Here is a 20,666-nt window from a genome sequence, read left to right as displayed (position 1 = left end):
TTATTATTATTATAAAGAAATTGAAAAGTCATGGGAGTTTCAAATGAATGTGGTGAAAGGAAAAAAGAATGGGGGTTTCAAATGCATGAGATTCAAGAAAAAATGCTAGCTTTATAAGTATGTATGATAGCTCTTTACTAGTATTACTACTTTCCTTATGGTTGCGTTGCCAAAATTGAACTTTTATTTTTAACCCGTATTTTATATTTTTCCAAAAGTCGTATCTTCTTTATACAAATTTCGTTTTTGACCTTTTACATTTCTAAGTTCTTATCTGTCGAAGTACTACGATTTTTCTTTAACGATTTTAGGCAAAACTCAATTGATTTATTTATACTATTTTGACGTTGATTATGTTAGTAACACGTTTGATTTTTACTTTTTATAAAATCATAATTCCTCTAATCGCAGTCAAATTTTTACAAACTTTATATCCTTGGGATTACGTTACTGTGTACTTTCCAAAACTCTAACCATTATTAATAGCGATATAACTTTTTGGTCACTCATTTTTGACCTTATTAACCTTTTTCTTACATAAAAATCGTAGCATATCAGATCATATTTTCTCGAAATATTAGAAACTTTATTATTACCATTTGTCGATGCAAATACTAGTGACGATTGTTGACGGAAATTTTATGGTTATCACATTCTCCCTCTGTTTTAGGAATTTCGTCCTGAAATTCGGACCTTAGGGTAATCTTATTAGGGGAGACCGGATTTTTACTCAGGGATCGACCATTTTCCTTTTTATTGGGAAAACTAAATTTCCTCTTTAGTTCTACTTCTAACTAGATTATGACCCACGTAAAACGCAGGAAAACGTATAAAAAGAATACATATAAAAGTATAAAATATTGGAACAATAAAAAAAAGATAATGTAACAAAAATAGACTTTGCGTTATTAATAACATTGAAATATCTAAAAAAGTACAATGAAATGTTTGAATATATATAATCGTTGAAATACCTCTTTGTAAACAACAATTTTTGTTTATTAGTTGGATGACTTTCCTCATCACATCTGAATACCTTCAAGCCTTTATAACATGTGACGCGAGAAATAGCGACATATATTTAATCATGAGTGAAGACAGGTCTACGCAAGTATAATCCAACATTCAATAATGAATATTCTTGGCTTTTTTTAATGGTCACAACAAAACAAACAACTATAGGGAACTGTCTCCGTTGAAAATAGAAGGAGATTATTTTATCAATCGGAGTTAACTTCATGTGATATATATAAATAATCTCATTGAAGGATTCCCACCGCGAATAAGCCTTAAACTAAAACCAATACATTGGTTTTATCTTTTTCTATAACATCATTCTTTAATTTGTTCCGTATGAGTATGAAGCAACTAAGGAAGAAGCTCAAAGCATTAGACTTATGTTAAAAATAATCAAGAAGCAAGAATAGCATTTCAAACCACCAATCATTTTTACTATGAACTGAATGCAAAAAATGGCAATATACTTTGAAAATTTTATATAGGTAAAATTTTAAATTGAATATTTGTTCAAGAATAATTCCTTAATAAGAAAATAGTGAGATTATAATGATATAAAATTAAAATACGTTGCTATTTCTTACACTGCAATCAAGTTCTAACTTTCTAAATCAAGACACTATTAATGTCGAAAGTAAAAAAAAAAAAAAAAAAAAAAAAAAAAAAAAAAAAAAAAGTTAAAAAGTTTACCATTCATAATGTGATTAATAGATATATCCTAGGAAGATATTTCAATGTACTTGGTAGGTATCTTAATAAGAAAAATAAAATTGCATTTTGCCTTATAACAGGAAGACATATTAGCAATGCAATTTTTTTTTACTAAAAGCATACTAAATAACAAAATAGTACTAAAGGCATTAATGAGAAATATATATGGCGAACATATTGCTTTGGATCCGTCCTTAAAAATTAAAACTGGAAACTTGTTTAAAAAAACAAAGAAACTTATTATATTCTCAAATATTACTTAAACAAATCATTTTTATCCGTTACAAAATTGCACTTTTTAAAGTATAATATTATAATAGGAAGAAATGAAAGTAGAATAATATATAAATAAATATATGACAATAAGTTGTTATTTCGTGCATTTAACAAAGATACATGATAAAATATTTCAATATCCGCACCATCGCTTTGCAGGTGCTTTCAAGCCTAGTGGCAAACATTGACCTTTTTGCCCTTGGTACCGTTTTGGGTTCTATATGAATGTTGCCACTTCTGGTGTCTTGGCTGGCTTTTTATTTATGTTTTTTTAATTATAATGGTTTAATAAAAAAATAAATAAATAAATAAAGTATACTTCCCGACTTCTAATTGTTTTGACCGATTGAAATGACCAAAATAACAAAAGTTGATTTGAATGGTAAAAATGACAAAAATGGTCCAAATACATTATTTTTTATGGTGAATGTGAGTTTAAAATGACCAGAATATATATTTTGCATGGTTGAAATGAGCAAAATGACCAAAATGGTTATTTTGACAAAAATCGACTTACTTGGTCAAAATATAGAAAATGGTCAAAATGCATTCTTTTGTACCTTTAATCGACGTTTAAAATGAACAAAACACAACTTATCTTTTCTTTAACCTTATTGAAAGGACCGAAATGACTAAAGTGCATTTAAGTTTTTTCTACTCCTCATGTCTGGTTGCAAAATATTATCCCAACAAAACTGCTTACATTATATTCTTTAATTTATAAAGAGTTGAAATTTACTTTATAATAATGGTGATATGCAAAAATGTAAACTCATTGTACCTTCAACCTCATTTAATAATGAATTCTAATCAATTGAATCTGGGAGATTATAGCTTAAAATCAACTTAAGTATTTCAACTAAAATCGTATCAAAATTCGCACCATACAAACTTGGCTCTAACTTGAATTCGAGTTAAACCTCAATCACATGGTTATATGCAGAGTATCAAACATATTAATTTAAATAAAAAACAACAAAAGATTCATTATAACTTATAATAACTTGATTTGTAGATTGAGATATCACTTAAATATTGGGCAAAAAACTATTTGAAATAATATATTAAACTATTTTAACCATTTGAAGTAGAAATATATTATTCCAAGAAAAACCAATACATGTATTAAACTTCGTAACATATACTTAGGAACATAAAGGCCAACATATGATAAATCCTTGTTAAAAATGAATAAACTTATCGTGCACTACATAATAATATTAATCAAATTTACCATCATTTAAAAAAAATAGCATTAACATCATGCACCCACTTTGATTAAGGAACTGGTGCATTGATGTTAGATTCAATTTATATATTAATAGAGAAAATGACATGATTTTGAGAGAAACAACCGCAAAATTAAATAAAAATAATAACATTTTTAAGAGTTGAGATATAATTGAGTGATCAAATAGTCAAAATTACTTAAAAATTGTCGTCTTTTGATTAGAGTCCAAACTTACAAACACGAAGCTCTAAGGAAGCAATTAATATTTTTCAAACATCCATGCCCAAAAGTTTGAGATGGAGTTCAAACTCTTCAATCTTCCAACATCATAATGTCTTCACTGTCTACCTACAGTTTCTCTACATTGGAATTTTGGATATTAGTTACTTGCATTTAAAATTAATAGAAAAAGAAATACTAACTCATGGATTTTTTTGGAATAAATAATGAAGGAGCAAAGCAAGTAAAACATACCGTGTCACAGTGTTTAATATGAAAAAGAACTTCTCATGGGCATTTTATCAAACACCTAGAGGGCAACATCAAATTCAAGTTTTCCATCACCAAATCTTAGGTTTCTGTAATAACCCAACAAAGATTCTAGGAACGAAACCCAAACACACTTTCAAAAGTTAGTAATTGACATTAAATATACCAAGCAGAGAAGGAAGGGCATATTAGGAAATATCATATTTTGGTTAGATTTTGGATGATATAGAACTTCAAATATAAACCGATGTTATCATCTTTTATAAGAAAAAAAGAATGAATATCCATGAATATGTATCATTTGCATTCATGAAATTAGAATTACAATTAAAAATTTACCTCAATGGAAAGGGCTGGTAAATATGCTGTACATGACACTTGTATCTTTCAGCGTCTTATTGACTGCACATAATAATTTCTAAAATTCATTCATGGAACAATCGAATTGGGTTATAAAATAAGCCTAAAATCATCGGTTTCAACTGTAATAAATATGATGCAAAATTGTACATTATTTTGGCATTTTCTGGATTGCTAATAGCCATGAATAATAACCAATCATATGGCGATTGAAAACATAATACAATCAGAGATATAACCTATGTAGACATTACATCGAACACCTTTAGGGCATTCAATAATTGATATTCCATTCTTTCTCAAAAGCTTTCAATTACCAGTATATCCTTTAAGTAAGACCATGTTTTAAAGATGAGTGTGTATATAGTAGAGAGAGAGAGAGAGGAAAAAAAAAAAAAAAAAAAAAAACAGAGAAAGCACACACCATCTTCATCGGATCCAACAGAGGCAAAGATAAAAATTAGTGAATTCAAATGGTTGATCGAGAAAATGAAGCTATTGGGTTTCCATGGATGTAAATAAATATAATAATTAAGAATATATGTCTTGTTGATTTTGCAAATATATAGGATCGTCTGTGCACAAATACAATATTAAACTTGGGGAGGATTTGAATTTTTCAAATATATTACCTGTAAGAAGAGTACCGATTGAATCATTGAATGATAGGCTTCGTCGACAGAGAAGGAATGGCTGGTGTCGTGTTGCAATGGGGGAGCCGAATTAGGGTTAACGAGTCTCAGTCGATATACAACATCCGTTATACCCGGGTACATCCGTTATACCCGGGTGGGGTGTCACATCAGCACCACATTCCATTATACTTACCACTAACACACCACTCCACATCATTATTTTTATTTTTTTTTATTCAAAAATACAATAACATTACTTTTTTTTAATTCAAAAATACAATAACATTACTTTTTTTTTAATCCAAAAATTAAAATAAAATTACAATTTTTAAAAGTAAAAAGCATTTATTTTTTTAAAACTATTTTTTCATTAATTATAAAAATAAAATAACAATTTTAAACTACATTACTTAGTTAATCTAGAAAACAAACATTACATTAATAAGAAAACGAACAAACATACATATAAAAATCCTAATCGTCGTTCATGTTATGTTGGTACAAATGTTCCGCGACATCTTCTCGAAGATTGAAACACGTTTCACTGTTATGAATTTCGACAACTCGCTCCAAAAAAGCATTCGTTCCGGGTACGAACTCCTCAATTGGAACGACAACGTCGTTCGGATCATACGTGCAAATCGCTCGACCTTCATCTTCAATAATCATATTATGCATTATAATACATGCTAGGACCATTCGCTTAATTCTTTCTTTATCCCAAAGTCCTGTAGCATATTTCACTACATGTCATGTTTGCTTAAGGACTCCAAATGCCCTTTCGATATCCTTTCTCGCTGATTCCTGTTTTTTTTGTAAACAATTTTGCTTTTTCACTTCGAGGAACTGAGTATGCCTTCATCAATGTAGAATAATCCGGGTATATCCCATCACCAATATAGTAACCATATTTGTACGCGTGCCCGTTTACCGTGAACGTCATATCAGGTGCTTTGTCGGTCCAAATATCGTTGAAAAGTGGAGACTGACCAAGAACATTAAGGTCGTTGTTAGACCCCGCTACTCCAAAAAAGGCATGCCATATCCACAAATCTTGAGATGCAACAGCTTCTAGGATGATAGTTGGTTCACCTATATCTCCTCGAGTGAACTGACCACGCCATGCAGTTGGACATTTTTCCCAAGCCACATGCGTACAATCTAGACTGCCAAGCATACCGGGAAATCCATGCCTCTCTTCATGAGCCGAATATAATCTCTCAATATCACGTTGAGTAGGTTTACGCAAATATTCTTCGTGAAAAACCTCATAAACACATGCAGAAAACCAATCTACACATTCAACTGCGGTCCTCTCGGATATTTTCAAGTATTTGTGAGATGCATCAAATGCTATACCGTATCCCAAATACCTAAGAGCAGCCGCACATTTTTGTATACTACTAAAACCCATTCTTCCTCTAGCGTCGGGTTTTTGTTTGAAAAAATCATAACGAGATTCTAAAGCATTACTAATACGTAAAAATATAGCCTTATTCAGACGAAAACGACGTTCGAATGAGTCGTCATTATAAAGACAATTATCGGCAAAGTAATCACGTACCAATAAGTCGTGTGCGGCTTGGCGATCACGATTGACGACCGCCCTTGTACGCGCTGCATTCGAACTTTCTTCGGCGTGAACGTGTTGCACAACATTGAAGAATGTCTCGACGAATTCTACGTCGTCATCCGAGTCAAAACTTTTTAAAAATTCCATATTTATCGAGAGATCCATAGGTGTAATTGAGTGTAGAATGTGTATGTATGTGTATGTGTTTTGGTATTGAGTTTTTATAATTGAGTTTGAAAAAAAAAAAAAAAAACGGCAAAATAGCCGTTCAACGGCTCAAAAATAAACAACCAATAGCAATCCTCGTTTCAATTCGTTGTCCCGACCACATCTTGCAACGACCACGGTCGACCACGAACGACCGGGACGGTGTGCACGTCCGTGGTTCGTGGCCAACTAGACCACGGTCCGCTTCGTTGATTGTATACCTGTTAGCCTTAGGAATGAAATGTAAGGAGGCTACAATCTGAGGCGCGTGCAAATATTGGTTTAGATGATGTCAGCAAAACCATCCGAAGGTGGAGATCAAAGCAGGAAAACGTAATCAACGGTCCTTATTTCTTCATTTTAGAATTTAAGGTTCTCTTTTAATAATATTTAGAGATTCTTTTGTTGGAATAGTGTCTAAGCCCGTAACTATATTTGGTATGTATTTGACCCGGTTGTGCATGGTCCTTTTGGGTTGCCTTCTCCAAAGCAAATTGACAAGGTAATTTAAGGAGAAAGAGAGAGTATTATGATTTATTAATATATTATAAGAATAATATATTAAAGGAGAAATCATATTTATTTAATTAGTATTGGTCATAAATTAATTAGGAATTAATTTGGTGGTCAAAAGAGATTAATTGAATAAAGGGGCATAAACTGTCAGATGTATGATAGTTGAGTTTTAGGTTAAGGAATCTAATGGGCTTAAGGGGGAACGAAATTATGATGGGTAACCATCATATTTTCTTCCAACGGCCTTATTCCAGAAGGTTCCATGGGCTGCTTGGTGGCTAAGCTGTCCATTAGGGTTTAGAATGAAACCCTAGTAACCTATAAGTATAAATATGACCCCTAGGGCATGAATTCGGCTACCACTTGATTCTAAGAGTACCCTAGGCCGAATTCCAGCCTCTCTCTCCCTCTCTCATATTGCCTTCTTGTTTGTGGGGTTTGTGAACCATTAGAGAAGTTGCATTTGTGACTCTAGGCTCAAGTAAAAGAAAAAGAGAAGATCTAAGCCAACAATCAAAGAGGTAAACATCTAGATCTGATTCTATATGTTAATTTTGTTGTTTATATGCTAGATTAGGGTTTGTAAGACTTGGAATCAAAGCATGTTCAATAGTGAAACCTAGATCCAAGCATTAGGGTTTGTATGAGCACATAGGAATGTTTCTTATGCATAAAACCCATCAGTGGTATCAGAGCTGTGATTGGTTTCAGTTGTATGTGATGCTTAACTGCTTTAATTGCTGAAAATCGATTTTTTTTGGTCCCTGCCCGACTCAACTCGGCGAGTCAGTATCTGGACTCGGCGAGTTGGTCCCTACTCGGCGAGTCCAGGCTTGACTCGGCGAGTCTTTTCGTCAGAAAGAGGGATTTTCGGGTTTTGGCTGCTGTTTTAGACTTGGACTTGATGCTTAATTTGTTTTATAAGTTAAAATCCGAATTTTATCTATATTAAGTGTTTATCCTTGCCAAAAGAATAGATAATTTCAAATCTTTTTAAATATTAGTTATTTATGTGATAAATATGGATTATTTAAAAGAAATTATTTGGTAATTATCTAATGACTAAAATTAAGATTAGGTCAAATATAGATAATTATGAAATTAATTGGTTAATTTGAATTATTTGTTATTTGATCCCTTATGTTTTGAAAAGTTCAAAACTTGCCCTCAAGTTTTGAAATTTGAATTTTGTAATTAAAAGTTTAATTTTGAATAATTTAAATTTCAAACCCTTAGAATTTTACAAGTTTAAAATTCAACCCTATACTATTATATATTATTACAAGCTTAATATATATATATATATATATATATATATATATATATATATATATATATATATATATAACTTAAAATGCTAGTCTTACCGTTAGTAGGCCTCATTCACGAAGGCGGTCTATAAGGTGGGTATAAGGTTGCTGCCTATAAAATGGCGCTTAATGGGTGTACACTCACACCTACCGCTTGCTTGACTGGTGGAGGGTTGTTAGCCGAACGGGTAGGATAGGGCAACCCTCTCCTCATTAAAAGTATAATGTTAATTATAAAGTAACTACATGTTTTACAAATTCCCATTCCTAGTTACTTTAGGGTAAAATGTGAAAACGATGCTAATTCATGGAATTACACTTCGTACCCTTGTCAAACGTTGATGGAGCGTGTGTGGTTAACCGGCACATCAATTTGGGGATGACATTGGTAGCGAAGGGTGACTCGATGTTTGTCATATATCAATGTAGCGTGTGTGGTTTACCGGCACATTGATTAGGTGATAGAGACATTGAGTGCACCACGTTGATTCGCATGGTTATTCACAAATTTGTTTGCGATCCTCGGCATCCTAATCGCAAACTTGAAATGCATATCGAGATTTAAACATGCCATTGAAAAGTTCAATGAATCTCAAAGATCTAGGAGTTTTCAATACATTTAAAACCTAAATTGCTTTTTCGTTTTTCATGGTGAGAATTAGTGAATCGTCATTCACTTACATTCAAATTATTTACTTTTAGAGTACGACATCCCTTTCTAAGTTGTAAATAATGTTGTTGGATCCTAGCCCTAATTTCTCATTTGGGTGTTTAATTAGGGATTCATTTCTAATCAAACTTTGTTCCTTTCTTTTCAGATGTCTGCAAACAACAACAGCAACAACGTTTCTGGGTCATTCTCGTTGATGAACTTGTGTTAGAAAGTGACATTTGATGGTTCAAAATTCAACGAGTGGATGAGGTATATTCGCATGATCACACGCTACGAGGACAAAGAATATGTCCTCGATGAAAAGCTTGAGAAGATCATCCCAGATGTTGCTACTCCTGAGGAATTGGCCGCCTTTGAGGCTCACGAGCGTGATGCCACGAAAGTTCAATGCATCATGCTGGCCACCATGAACCTCGAACTCCAAAAGTCCTATGAGGACATGTATCCATATGAAATGCATCAGGATTTGCTGGACAGGTATCACCAGAGCACGAGGCAAGAGCGCTATGAGATCATTACTAACATGATCACCGCTAAGATGGGGAGTGGAGAATCCCTAACCTCTCATTTGCAGAAAATGCAGAGGTATGTTGATCGTCTTCTCAAACTTAATGTTAAGTTTGATGAGGATTTGGCTATCGACATAATCCTCCACTCCTTGCCCTCCTACTACAATCAGTTTAGGATGACCTACCATATGAACAAAGAGGAGGTCTCCTTGAGCAAGCTCCAAGGACTCTTGAGGACTGCTTAGAGCAACCTCAAAGACAAATCCGTTGCACCGTCCCCAGCTGTGCCCGCTCCTATGATGGCAATAGGTCAAGGAAAGGGCAAAAAGAGGAAGGCTCCATGTAAGAGCCACCATAAGGGGAAACCCCGTGATGGTTCGTCCTCAAGTGGGACCAAAGCTGGCCCAGCTAAACCCTCTTCCGATCCAAAAAAAAGCAGAGTGCTTCTATTGCCACCAAAAGGGCCACTGGAAGCGAAGCTGCCCACAATATCTGCAGGACATAAGAGATGGGAAGATCAAGCCCACATTTGCAGGTATGTATTCTATTAAATCTAATAACTCATCATTTGCTACTTCATGGGTTCTTGATACAGGATGTGGTTACCACATTTGTTCTGATTTGCAGGGCCTAAAAAGAAGTAGGGAGATGGAGCATGGGAAGATGAACCTGATTATGGGAAACAGAAGATCATCGCTTGTGACCAAAGTCGGTGTTTATTCTTTAGTGTTGAGTAATGGGTTAGGAATATATTTATAGAATCGCTGTTATTCGCCAGATATGGCAAGAAACATTATTTCTTTTCACGGGTTGTTTAGACAAGGTTTCAGATATTCTTTTTATAATAGTAATGGTTCTATTAGTGTTTATTTGAATGGTGTCTTTTATTTCAATGCATTACCTTGTAATGGGATTTATGAATCTGTGATGATTGTTGATAATTTTGGAAATAATGTTTTGAATATTGATTCGTCTATTAGTCTAGACAAAGCATGCTTGTGGCATTGTCGCCTTGGCCATGTCAACAAGAAACGCATAGCCCAACTCCAAAAGGATGGAGTGTTGGAGTCATTCGACCTTAGGGACGATGACACGTGTGAGTCTTGTTTACTTGGGAAGATGACCAAGTCACCCTTTACTGGCACTTGTGAAAGGGGTGAGGGTTTATTGGATCTCATACACACCGATGTGTGTGGGCCCTTTAGATCCACCACAAGGGATGCTTGCCGCTTCTACGTGACTTTTACAGATGATTATAGCAGATATGGATATATCTACTTAATCAAGCAAAAGTCGGAAACCTTTGAAAAGTTCAAAGAGTTTAAGAATGAAGTGGAGAATCGGCTGGGCAGGAAAATCAAGATGCTTCGGTCAGACCGAGGAGGAGAGTACCTAAGTCTTGAGTTTCACGACTATTTGAAAGAATGCAGAATCGTTTCACAATTGACGCCTCCGAGAACGCCACAATTGAATGGTGTGGCTGAGAGACTTAATCGGACCTTGTTGGACATGGTTCGTTCTATGATGAGTCGAACTTCGTTACCAATAGCTTTCTGGGGGTATGCCTTAGAGACTGCCGCCCACATACTTAACTTAGTTCCCACCAAGAAGGTTTCCAAGACTCCTCACGAGATGTGGACAGGGAAGGCTCCCTCGTTGGCACATATCAAGGTTTGGGGTTGCGAGGCTTTCGTAAGACGAGAGACTCACGACAAACTAGAACCTCGTAGTGAGAAGTGTTATTTCATTGGCTGTTCGCAGAAGTCTTTTGGCTACCTTTTATATAGACCGAGTGACAATGTTGTCTTCATTGCTAGAAGAGGAGTTTTCCGAGAAAGGGAATTGATAGGCCAAGAAGACAGTGGGAGGCAAATTGAACTTGAAGAAATTCAAGATCAAAGCGATGAAGGAACCTCTGACATTGGCACTCAACTTGAGGAGGAAACTCCTGTTGAACCTGTTGACGAGTCCTTACCTCTTCGATGTTCCACTACGGCTAGTGTTCCACCCCAGTTTTATGGTTTTCATATTACTACTGAAGGGGATACATTTATTAGTGATAGTACACTAGTAAATTTGGATGAAGCTAGCAGTTATAAGGAAGCCATGGCAGGCCCAGAGTCTGCAAAATGGAAAGAGGCTATGGACAGCGAGATTCAGTCCATGTACGACAACCAAGTTTGGAATTTGGTTGATAATGTACCGGGTCGTAAGACAGTCGGGTGCAAGTGGATCTTCAAAAAGAAGACGGACATGGATGGGAAAGTGCATACTTATAAAGCGCGGTTGGTTGCGAAGGGATTTACTCAAACTCCCGGAGTTGACTATGATGAGACCTTCTCACCAGTTGCGAAGATAAAGTCTATTAGGGTGATGCTTGCCATAGCTGCATTTCATGATTATGAAATATGGCAGATGGACGTGAAAACCGCTTTCCTTAATGGAAAGTTGGCTGAGGATGTCTACATGAATCAGCCAGAGGGTTTTGTCGATGCGAAGCATCCAAATAGAGTATGCAAGCTTGAGAAATCCATTTATGGATTGAAACAAGCATCTCGAAGATGGAATCTTTGTTTTGATGAGAAGGTTAAAGAGTTTGGCTTTCTACGAAGCGAAGATGAATCTTGTGTGTATGTAAAAGCCAGTAGGAGTATAGTAAGCTTCCTCGTATTGTATGTCGACGGCATACTACTCATAGGAAACGATGTCCCAACCTTGCAGGAGGTCAAGTCCTGGCTTGGGAAATGTTTCGCTATGAAGGACCTCGGAGAGGCTGCTTATATTCTGGGAATAAGAATAGTTAGAAACAGGGAAAAGAGACTGATAGAACTCAGTCAGGATACATACTTGGAAAAGGTACTAAAGCGTTTTAGTATGGAAAATTCCAAGAAAGGGGAGTTACCAATCCAAAGCAATACCAAGCTGAGTAAGACTCAGAGCCCGAGTACAGAGACAGAGATAGCTGATATGAGCCGAGTACCTTACACTTCCGCAGTAGGCTCTATCATGTACGCTATGACTTGTACTCGCCCTGATGTGGCCTTCACTTTGAGCATGGTCAGCATATATCAAGGGAATCCTGGTAGAGCACATTGGATTGCAGTTAAGAATATTCTTAAGTACCTTCGGAGGACCAAGGAATGGTTTCTAGTCCTCGGTAGGAGTGATGACTTAAGGGTACGAGGGTACAATGACGCTAGTTTTCAGACGGATCAGGATAACTTCCGATCGCAGTCGGGCTGGGTCTTTACCCTAAATGGAGGAGCAGTGACTTGGAAAAGTTCCAAGCAAGAGACCGTAGCTGATTCAACGTGCGAATCAGAGTATATTGCGGCGAGCGAAGCGTCAAAGGAGGCTATATGGTTGAAGAACTTCATTGGAGACCTTGGAGTTGTGCCATCCATAAAAGAGCCGATGGAAAATTTCTGCGATAATGAAGGAGCAGTTGCCTTGACCAAGGAACCGAGAGATCATGGCAGATCTCGACATATTGACAGAAAATACCATTTCATCAGACATCGGGTAGAAGAGGGACTCCTCGTTGTGAAGAGGGTATCATCAGAAGAGAACCCAGCAGATCCCCTAACGAAGGGACTGAGTAGGGTCAAACACTTGCAACACGCTAGGAGCATTGGGCTGAAGGATGATATAAGTTTGGATTAGATAGGAAATGTGTAATAGATAGTTTGTACTTGACATTTGATGAATAAATAAAATTGTGTTATTTATGAGTAAAGCTACTATCTTATGTTGGTTATTTATCTATTGTTTCCATTTTGCATGTTTTGACTTCCTGAATGATATGATTATTCAAAAGGTCCACAGTCAGTCATATTTTAGAAGTAGGTATGAATTAAGATTGTCATGAATTGTTTGTAGATTGTCTGAAAGGTTTTGGACATAGCAAAGATTTGCTTCAAAGTTCATGAGTGCTTGTGAATATGAGTTGAGCATTGGAATAAACCCGGGTTTGCTGTATCACTTAGTGGTGTTTCATCTTAAGTGATCGCAAAGCGATAACATCATATAGTCTTAAAACTTAGAGATATGGTTGTTGTTTGCTGGTTGGTTATACATTGATAATGTGTAAACACATCAGTAACTTGATGTTATAAAACACATTATTGTGTGTGATCCATTAGTAAATAATAAATGCATATGAGTCGAAGTTGATCTGTTCCTTTTATTCTATGAGAATAAAAGTGATATATTGGCCACTTGATGATTTGGTTTGACTTATGTGTCGGGCCCGGTCAGAAGGAAGTTGATGTGTTCAACTAAATTCTATGTCAAAGAAATCGGAAATCAAGGAACTTTTGCTGGACAATAAGCATTGTCAGCATGATATCCAGAACAGAGGATTATACGATCCCTTATCTAAAGGACAAGTTGGTTAGAGTTGACAGTGAAGTATAAGAGCTACGATTGCTAATCGGATTCTGAAGTCATATGTGAGATATAGTTACTAGACTTATCCAAGTGGGAGACTGTTGGAATAGTGTCTAAGCCCGTAACTATATTTGGTATGTACTTGACCCGGTTGTGCATGGTCCTTTTGGGTTGCCTTCTCCAAAGCAAATTGACAAGGTAATTTAAGGAGAAAGAGAGAGTATTATGATTTATTAATATATTATAAGAATAATATATTAAAGGAGAAATCATATTTATTTAATTAGTATTGGTCATAAATTCATTAGGAATTAATTTGGTGGTCAAAAGAGATTAATTGAATAAAGGGGCATAAACTGTCAAATGTATGATAGTTGAGTTTTAGGTTAAGGAATCTAATGGGCTTAAGGGGGAACGAAATTATGATGGGTAACCATCATATTTTCGTCCAAGGGCCTTATTCCAGAAGGTTCCATGGGCTGCTTGGTGGCTAAGCAGTCCATTAGGGTTTAGACTGAAACCCTAGTAACCTGTAAGTATAAATATGACCCCTAGGGCATGAATTCGGCTACCACTTGATTCTAAGAGTACCCTAGGCCGAATTCCAGCCTCTCTCTCCCTCTCTCATATTGCCTTCTTGCTTGTGGGATTTGTGAACCATTAGAGGAGTTGCATTTGTGACTCTAGGCTCAAGTAAAAGAAAAAGAGAAGATCTAAGCCAACAATCAAAGAGGTAAACATCTAGATCTGATTCTATATGTTAATTTTGTTGTTTATATGCTAGATTAGGGTTTATAAGACTTGGAATCAAAGCATGTTCAATAGTGAAACCTAGATCCAAGCATTAGGGTTTGTATGAGGACATATGAATGTTTCTTATGCATAAAACCCATCATCTTTAACTTCATCTATTATTACTCTTTTGATATTATATTTGATTGCATCCCTATTTTACACCAATAGGAAACCTAAACCTTTCATATTAATATTGGTATGGATTTTTGGAAGGATTTTTACATTTATTTGCCTATTCCTACTTGTACTTAAAAATAGATCTTTATATATTAATAAGTACAATTTTAAGTGATGAGATTAAAACGTTAATCTTTGAAGATCGATTAGATCTTAAACAGGTAAATAATTATAAAACAGCAAGAACACGAAAATAAGAACAAGGCAAAAGTGAATCAAACGTGTCGAATGATTAAAACAAAATCCTCAGAAGAGCTCGATTAAGAACATCAACTGTAGAGGATTGATAGGTTACAAGAACGATCAAAGAAATCTGTAAATACTATCATTACGCTCTAGATTAATCGTTAACCTAATTATGCATGCAAGCATATACATATATACTAAACATAATGGGCTCTCGGTTGGACAGGCCCAAACCGGAATACAAATAAAGTAAATAAATAACCAAGCCCAAAGACGCAACACTTGAATAAATCTTCAACCCAACAATCTCCCCCTTTGCGTCAATTGGAGCAAGACCTTTACTTGTTACTTGGGCCAGCAGCGGAGCCAGGTACCTTCTTCTTCACGGTGTTAAACAGATGAGAGATAAGAGCCAGAATCGTCTGCCTAAACCTGATGTACCACTGGATCATGTCATTGAAGTACTTAACATCATCCGCTGTATTCTCTTTGCACCTTTGGATGATCGACAACACATGCTCTAGACAAGCAGTGGTGTATAGATGTTTGTCAGCTAAAGCAAAGAGACATTTCTGTCCTTCTGCTCTAGTGAACATAACCGAATTGCGTCTCAGGTCGATCTTGCCCATCTTCATCTGGTTGAGATCACTGGCCGATCCCACAGGAGCTATCTTCGGTTTCTTCTTGAAGACAGTGGCAACCTCCTGATCCATAAGGGCAACCTCCATGATATAACAGACAATCATCCTCTTGAGATGGTCTATGATCGGACCATATTCAGCTTCATTTGTCAAGAGGATGTTATGCAGAACAATCCAATCATGAGGATTTAAGTTCGGTAGATCTGCCAGGGAGATATGATGTGCAGTTCTTGCAGATCCCCGAATCACCTTGAACCGAACGTTTATGAATCTACCTTCGGTGTAAGGCTTCAGTACCCGAACGTTCACTATCTTCTGGGCGCTCCAAGTAAGATACTGAGGACGAGCAGCCTTCAGATAGAAGTCGATGAGCTCCCTATCAAGCTCAGCGTTCGGATGAGGGACTTTAAAGATATTTGAGAAGGCGTGGAAGATAAACGCCTTTCGAGTCAGCGGCATGTCGAACTGCGAATCGACAGAATTAACGCAGTCGAACGAAATCACCGGTTCGAGCCATAAGATGCTGGGAGTGTTTATGTCCTCTTTAATCATTCGCTCCCGAGTCCATGCAAGGAAGAGAGTTTTCCTGCTCTCAAGGAGATCGTTGGCTTCCTTCTACTTGCGTTCGGCTTCTTCAGCCTCTCGCGCCACACGATTTACGTCATCATCAGCATTGCAACTGTTCTTTCGTTTCAACATGTCGGCAATGGTCTCCTTGTCTTCATCTTCATCTTCATCCTCAGCTATATTTTTCCCTTTGTCCTTCACACCCGAACCCGAAGCTTGACCAGTCGGAGGTGGTTCGGTTGTGTGAGTAGCTTTGGAGGAAGGAGGTGGTTTCGATCCCGTCTTCTTCTCTTCTCCCCTTGTTTCGGATTGGACACGAAACTAGGTAAGCCTTCTATTTTGCTTAGTAGGTCCATGGCAGGAGAAAGCTTTTCAGCAAGGGTTCGCCTCACCGAATGGTTGAGAATTGGATCGTGTGCTTCTAGGATGTTGGATAACGCAGCGTGTACATCCGAAACACATGTCTTGATGACCTCCCTTTCGGATCGAAGAGCTTCCAGCTGTTGTTGAGAGTTGGATAGCTGAGTGCTCTTGACCTTGAGGGCGGTGGTTTTGCTTGCTAGAACGTCCATCAAAGAGTTTTCAGCTGCAAGATCTTCTTGTAGCTTAGCAAGGCGCTCATCGATGGAGGCACGAAGGGCCGAGTTGTCGTCGCTTAGTGATTGGCGAAGGTTGGCGAATGAGGTCAACTCCGTTGAGACGAACTTGGCCAATTGCTGAACAATCGGTCCCAAAGTTGTCTTTGTAGAATCCGCACTCTCCTGTAATGACTGCAACAGAGAAGAGGCGTCTATGAATAGTTTATCGACTTTTGCGGTCGCAGCCTCACAGGCTTTGGTAGAGGCTTCTATGGCGGCAGTTGCTGAAGCTACCGAATCATGCTGAGCCCTGGAGAAGGCATCAACAATCTTCTGAAGTGCAGCTTCAGATAGAGATGACTGTTGGTTGGAAAAAGAGGCGAGAAGTAAGTCAACCTTCTCGTTGAGCTCCTTAAGATGCTTCTTTGTCACTGGAGCATCATCCTCTTCGTCACTCTGAACCTGAAACGGACTAAAATAGACCGAATCAAAGGTCATGTTATCCCCGCCAAGGAACGGGTTATCTCCATCAGAGGCGTTATCTGGAGATGGTGGGGGTGGTGAAGCTGGGGGTGTTGTGGGTTTTGTGGACCCAGGTTGAGTGTGGGGTGGGGTAGTTTCGGGTGGTGGTTGAGTGTGGGTAGGTTCGGTTGTATGGGTTTCGGTTTGTGGTGGTTCGGTTACGGGTGGGGTTTCGGTTGCACTGGTATGAACCCCCGTATCAGATACGTTGGTTGTAACCTTTGCAGTGGTTATTGTTGTATCAGTGAAAAAGGGTGGTGGTATAGGAAAAGAGGTTGGGGGAATAGTGGTAGTGGGGTTTATGGTGGGAATGGAAGTAGGGATGGTATGAGTGGGTGAAGGGATGGGTGAGTTGTGGATTTCCATTTCTGGGGTAGGTGATCGGGGTGGGGTATTACCTCTTTGAGGGGTTTCGCCTCCTTGAGAGCCGTCCGAACCCGAACTCTCACCCTCTGAGTCACTTGAAGAGGAAGGGATGACAAGCTTGTGCTTCGGTTGAGTCTTCCTCCTCTTCGGCTGCGGGGACTGTGCAGCTTTTGTCTGTTTCCTCTTCTTGGGAGAAGGACCCTTAGGAGCTTTGGTCGCTTGCTTCCCTTTGTCCGCCTTTTTGCCCCTTGGCACCGGTTTGTCAGCATCGTGGATGGACTTAAGCATCTCCGGTGTGAGTTCCCTTGGCCCTGACTGTTTGAACTCCTTGATCGTCCTGATGATCCTGCTATCAGAAGGAACATCGCCGTACATTGTCTCCAGAATAGAGCCAATGAAGGAAAATTTGGATGCATCAGAAACGATTATCTTGGTGGTATGAAAAGTACCGACCGAAGACATCACTGCACCAGCAGCAGTAGGGATATCCAGCTTATCCATCGCCCACTTGGTGATCAGAATCCAGAACCGGGCCAGCGACACCTCAGAATGTCGTGATGAAGAAGAAAGGCTCTGGATGAGCTGGTGCCATAGGACCAACCCAAAATCCAAGTTGATCCCGTTGTAGACTGCATACATGATTGACAAGAAAAGTCGACTAGCACCGTCTGATCTTGAGCTCCGTTCCGACAAGCCCTTGAAGAGGACTGTGAACATGCCGTTCCACTGCGGCGGCAAGCAAGACTTCTTGAACTTTGCAACGGAGACGAGCGCCTCCGTGTACCCCATGTTATAAAACATGTTGTAGAGATGACCCACTGGAATCGTCTCCGGGTTGATTCTTGAAGAGTCAGCAGCAAACCCTAGCAGAGTGTAGAATCGCTGCCTTGAAATCGAGGTCTTGTGATCAGCAACCTCAAAGAATACACGCTCAACTGCTTTGTCATAATAAGCAGTTGCATACACCTGTGAGAGGACCACCATTGGCACAGACTCAATCCTGGAGAGAGCTGGAGCGATTGGGGAGTACTTCAGGCACTCGATGATCGGCGTCATGTAAGAGTCATACGCCAGAGGATTGAGGTCGATCACCAGGCATTGTTGTGGACGAATGGGAAGGATTTGTGAGGTAGCATGGACGGAAGATGATTCTGCCATTGTTGAGGATTGAAGAAGATGATGAACAGGAAAGCTTTTTGGGAGTATTTGTTCTCTTGAAATTTCGGAGGCAGTAAAGAGGTAAATGGTGGTGAAGACTGCCTTTTATAGTGGGTGATAGGAGAGAGAAAAATCGTTTCAAATCTTCTATGGAAATACGAAAAGGTTTCCTGAATGACAGATGTGCGACAGTTGAGGCGTGCGATGATCACGTAGGAGAGAGAGTGTCAGATTCCTAGGATCACGCCGCCCAACAAGCGTCGTTTCAAAGAAAAAAATCGTTTCAATTCTTCACGCGCCTTTAAGTGCCAGAGAGATGACGCTTGGATTTCGCACACACGTCCACCATGTCAGTAAAAGTATGGCCGTTTCAAATTCACACGCGCCCCTTTTTAATTTTTACCACCGGTTGAAATTCAATCCTTTTATTTCCCGCCTGAGTCAGCAACCCTTCGTCTTATCTTGTAAATCGCATCTTTTTGAATAAACTGCCCACGTGGAGAATTGTTGACCACGTCTTAATTAGTAACCACCAATGCAATAAATCAGCCTGAAATTAATTAGTAAGGGAATTTTGGAAAAACAAAGATTTTCGTGCAAATAATGTAAAAAAAAGAAATAAAGCAACTCTTTTTGGGATTAACTGCGATGTCAATAATGACACGAAACTGATGATCCTGGGCACGAATCTCTTCCTTCAAGATCAAGAGAGACCCTAAAGTGTTAGTGTGGATTCCCGTTGAATTACGATCAAACACTTTTTAAGAAATGTTGAAAGGTTTCTTTTAATTAGGCTTCTTTAGGGTGACTTTCGCTTTGATGCATCAATTCTAATCTTGAAATAAGAAAGAAAGTGATCAAAGTACTTGTGAGACCGGTGTAGTCTGTTGAACAAGTAGGTAGGAATTTATTTTAAAGTGACGTGGAAAATATAAAATCTCAAAAAAAATAAAAACTGGATCCTAAGGGAAGAAATGTTATGGTGTTTAACAATTTCATAGGAATCACACAAAATAAAATTTGAGATTTCATGAAGGTACATCCGTCAATTCTTTGGTGAAAACTTGAGCAAATTAATTGATCACCGTCAATTCAGATTTGGTGTTGAATTTTGGGTTTCACTCAGCTCGTAGTGGCACGAAACTAAGATCATAAACACAGATGTTGTGTAACCATAAACCTCAGTGGTAATTTCTGAGAGTCTCAAGGGTTACGTTGATGAAACGAATGTAATGGAGAAATGTAATGGAGATGGTATAAGAAGAAAAAGTACCTCTGCTGCGAAAATAAGGACCAAGCAGGAAACTCTTATCTCATGTGAGAAGAGAGTGAGGTAGCTCACGATTAGAATAAATGTGTTAGCCTTATTGGGAAGACAAGGTTTGTGTATACCAGGTCATAAAGGCTATTATTCAAAATCTTATAAGGCTTGGGACACATACAGCAGCATGCTTCTAGGGACACTTAAGTAATTCATCAATTATACCCCCATAAACGAACGAACACACAAGAAAAAAATAAAAGAGAAAAATATTTTTGGAGTTTTTGAGATTTATTTAAAGAAATAAAAGAAAGTAAAAAAAATAATAAAATTAAAAAAATAAGGAGAGAAAAAAATAAGACTTAAAAAAACTTTTAAAAAATATGAAAAACCGAACCCGAACGTTCGGTTGGTTTCGGTTGGGAAAAAATTGAAAAACCGAACCCGAGCGTTCGGTTGGTTTCGGTTCCAGAAAATTTTGAAAAACCGAACGCGAGCGTTCGGTTGGTTTCGGTTCCA

General features: G+C 37.8%; 1 protein-coding gene and 1 long non-coding RNA gene across 2 annotated transcripts; both read right to left on the bottom strand.

Moving 5' to 3' along the window:
- Nucleotides 1-3,343: 3,343 nt before the first annotated feature.
- On the bottom strand, nucleotides 3,344-4,857 carry LOC111875842 (uncharacterized). Its single transcript, XR_002844811.3, has 4 exons — nucleotides 4,717-4,857; nucleotides 4,064-4,126; nucleotides 3,710-3,835; nucleotides 3,344-3,594 (listed from the first exon to the last, which is right to left on the bottom strand). It is a non-coding gene; the product is annotated as an uncharacterized LOC111875842 (long non-coding RNA).
- Nucleotides 4,858-5,479: 622 nt separating this feature from the next.
- Nucleotides 5,480-6,439, bottom strand: LOC111875846 (uncharacterized). The gene has a single exon (XM_023872367.2). It carries the CDS (start codon nucleotides 6,437-6,439, stop codon nucleotides 5,480-5,482), a length of 960 nt encoding a protein of 319 aa, XP_023728135.2.
- Nucleotides 6,440-20,666: the final 14,227 nt, after the last annotated feature.

Source organism: Lactuca sativa, chromosome 8, assembly GCF_002870075.4.
Source record: "Lactuca sativa cultivar Salinas chromosome 8, Lsat_Salinas_v11, whole genome shotgun sequence".
Taxonomy (NCBI): domain Eukaryota; kingdom Viridiplantae; phylum Streptophyta; class Magnoliopsida; order Asterales; family Asteraceae; genus Lactuca; species Lactuca sativa.
Note: the sequence above shows the minus strand (reverse complement) of the source record. Positions and strands in the feature narration are given on the sequence as shown.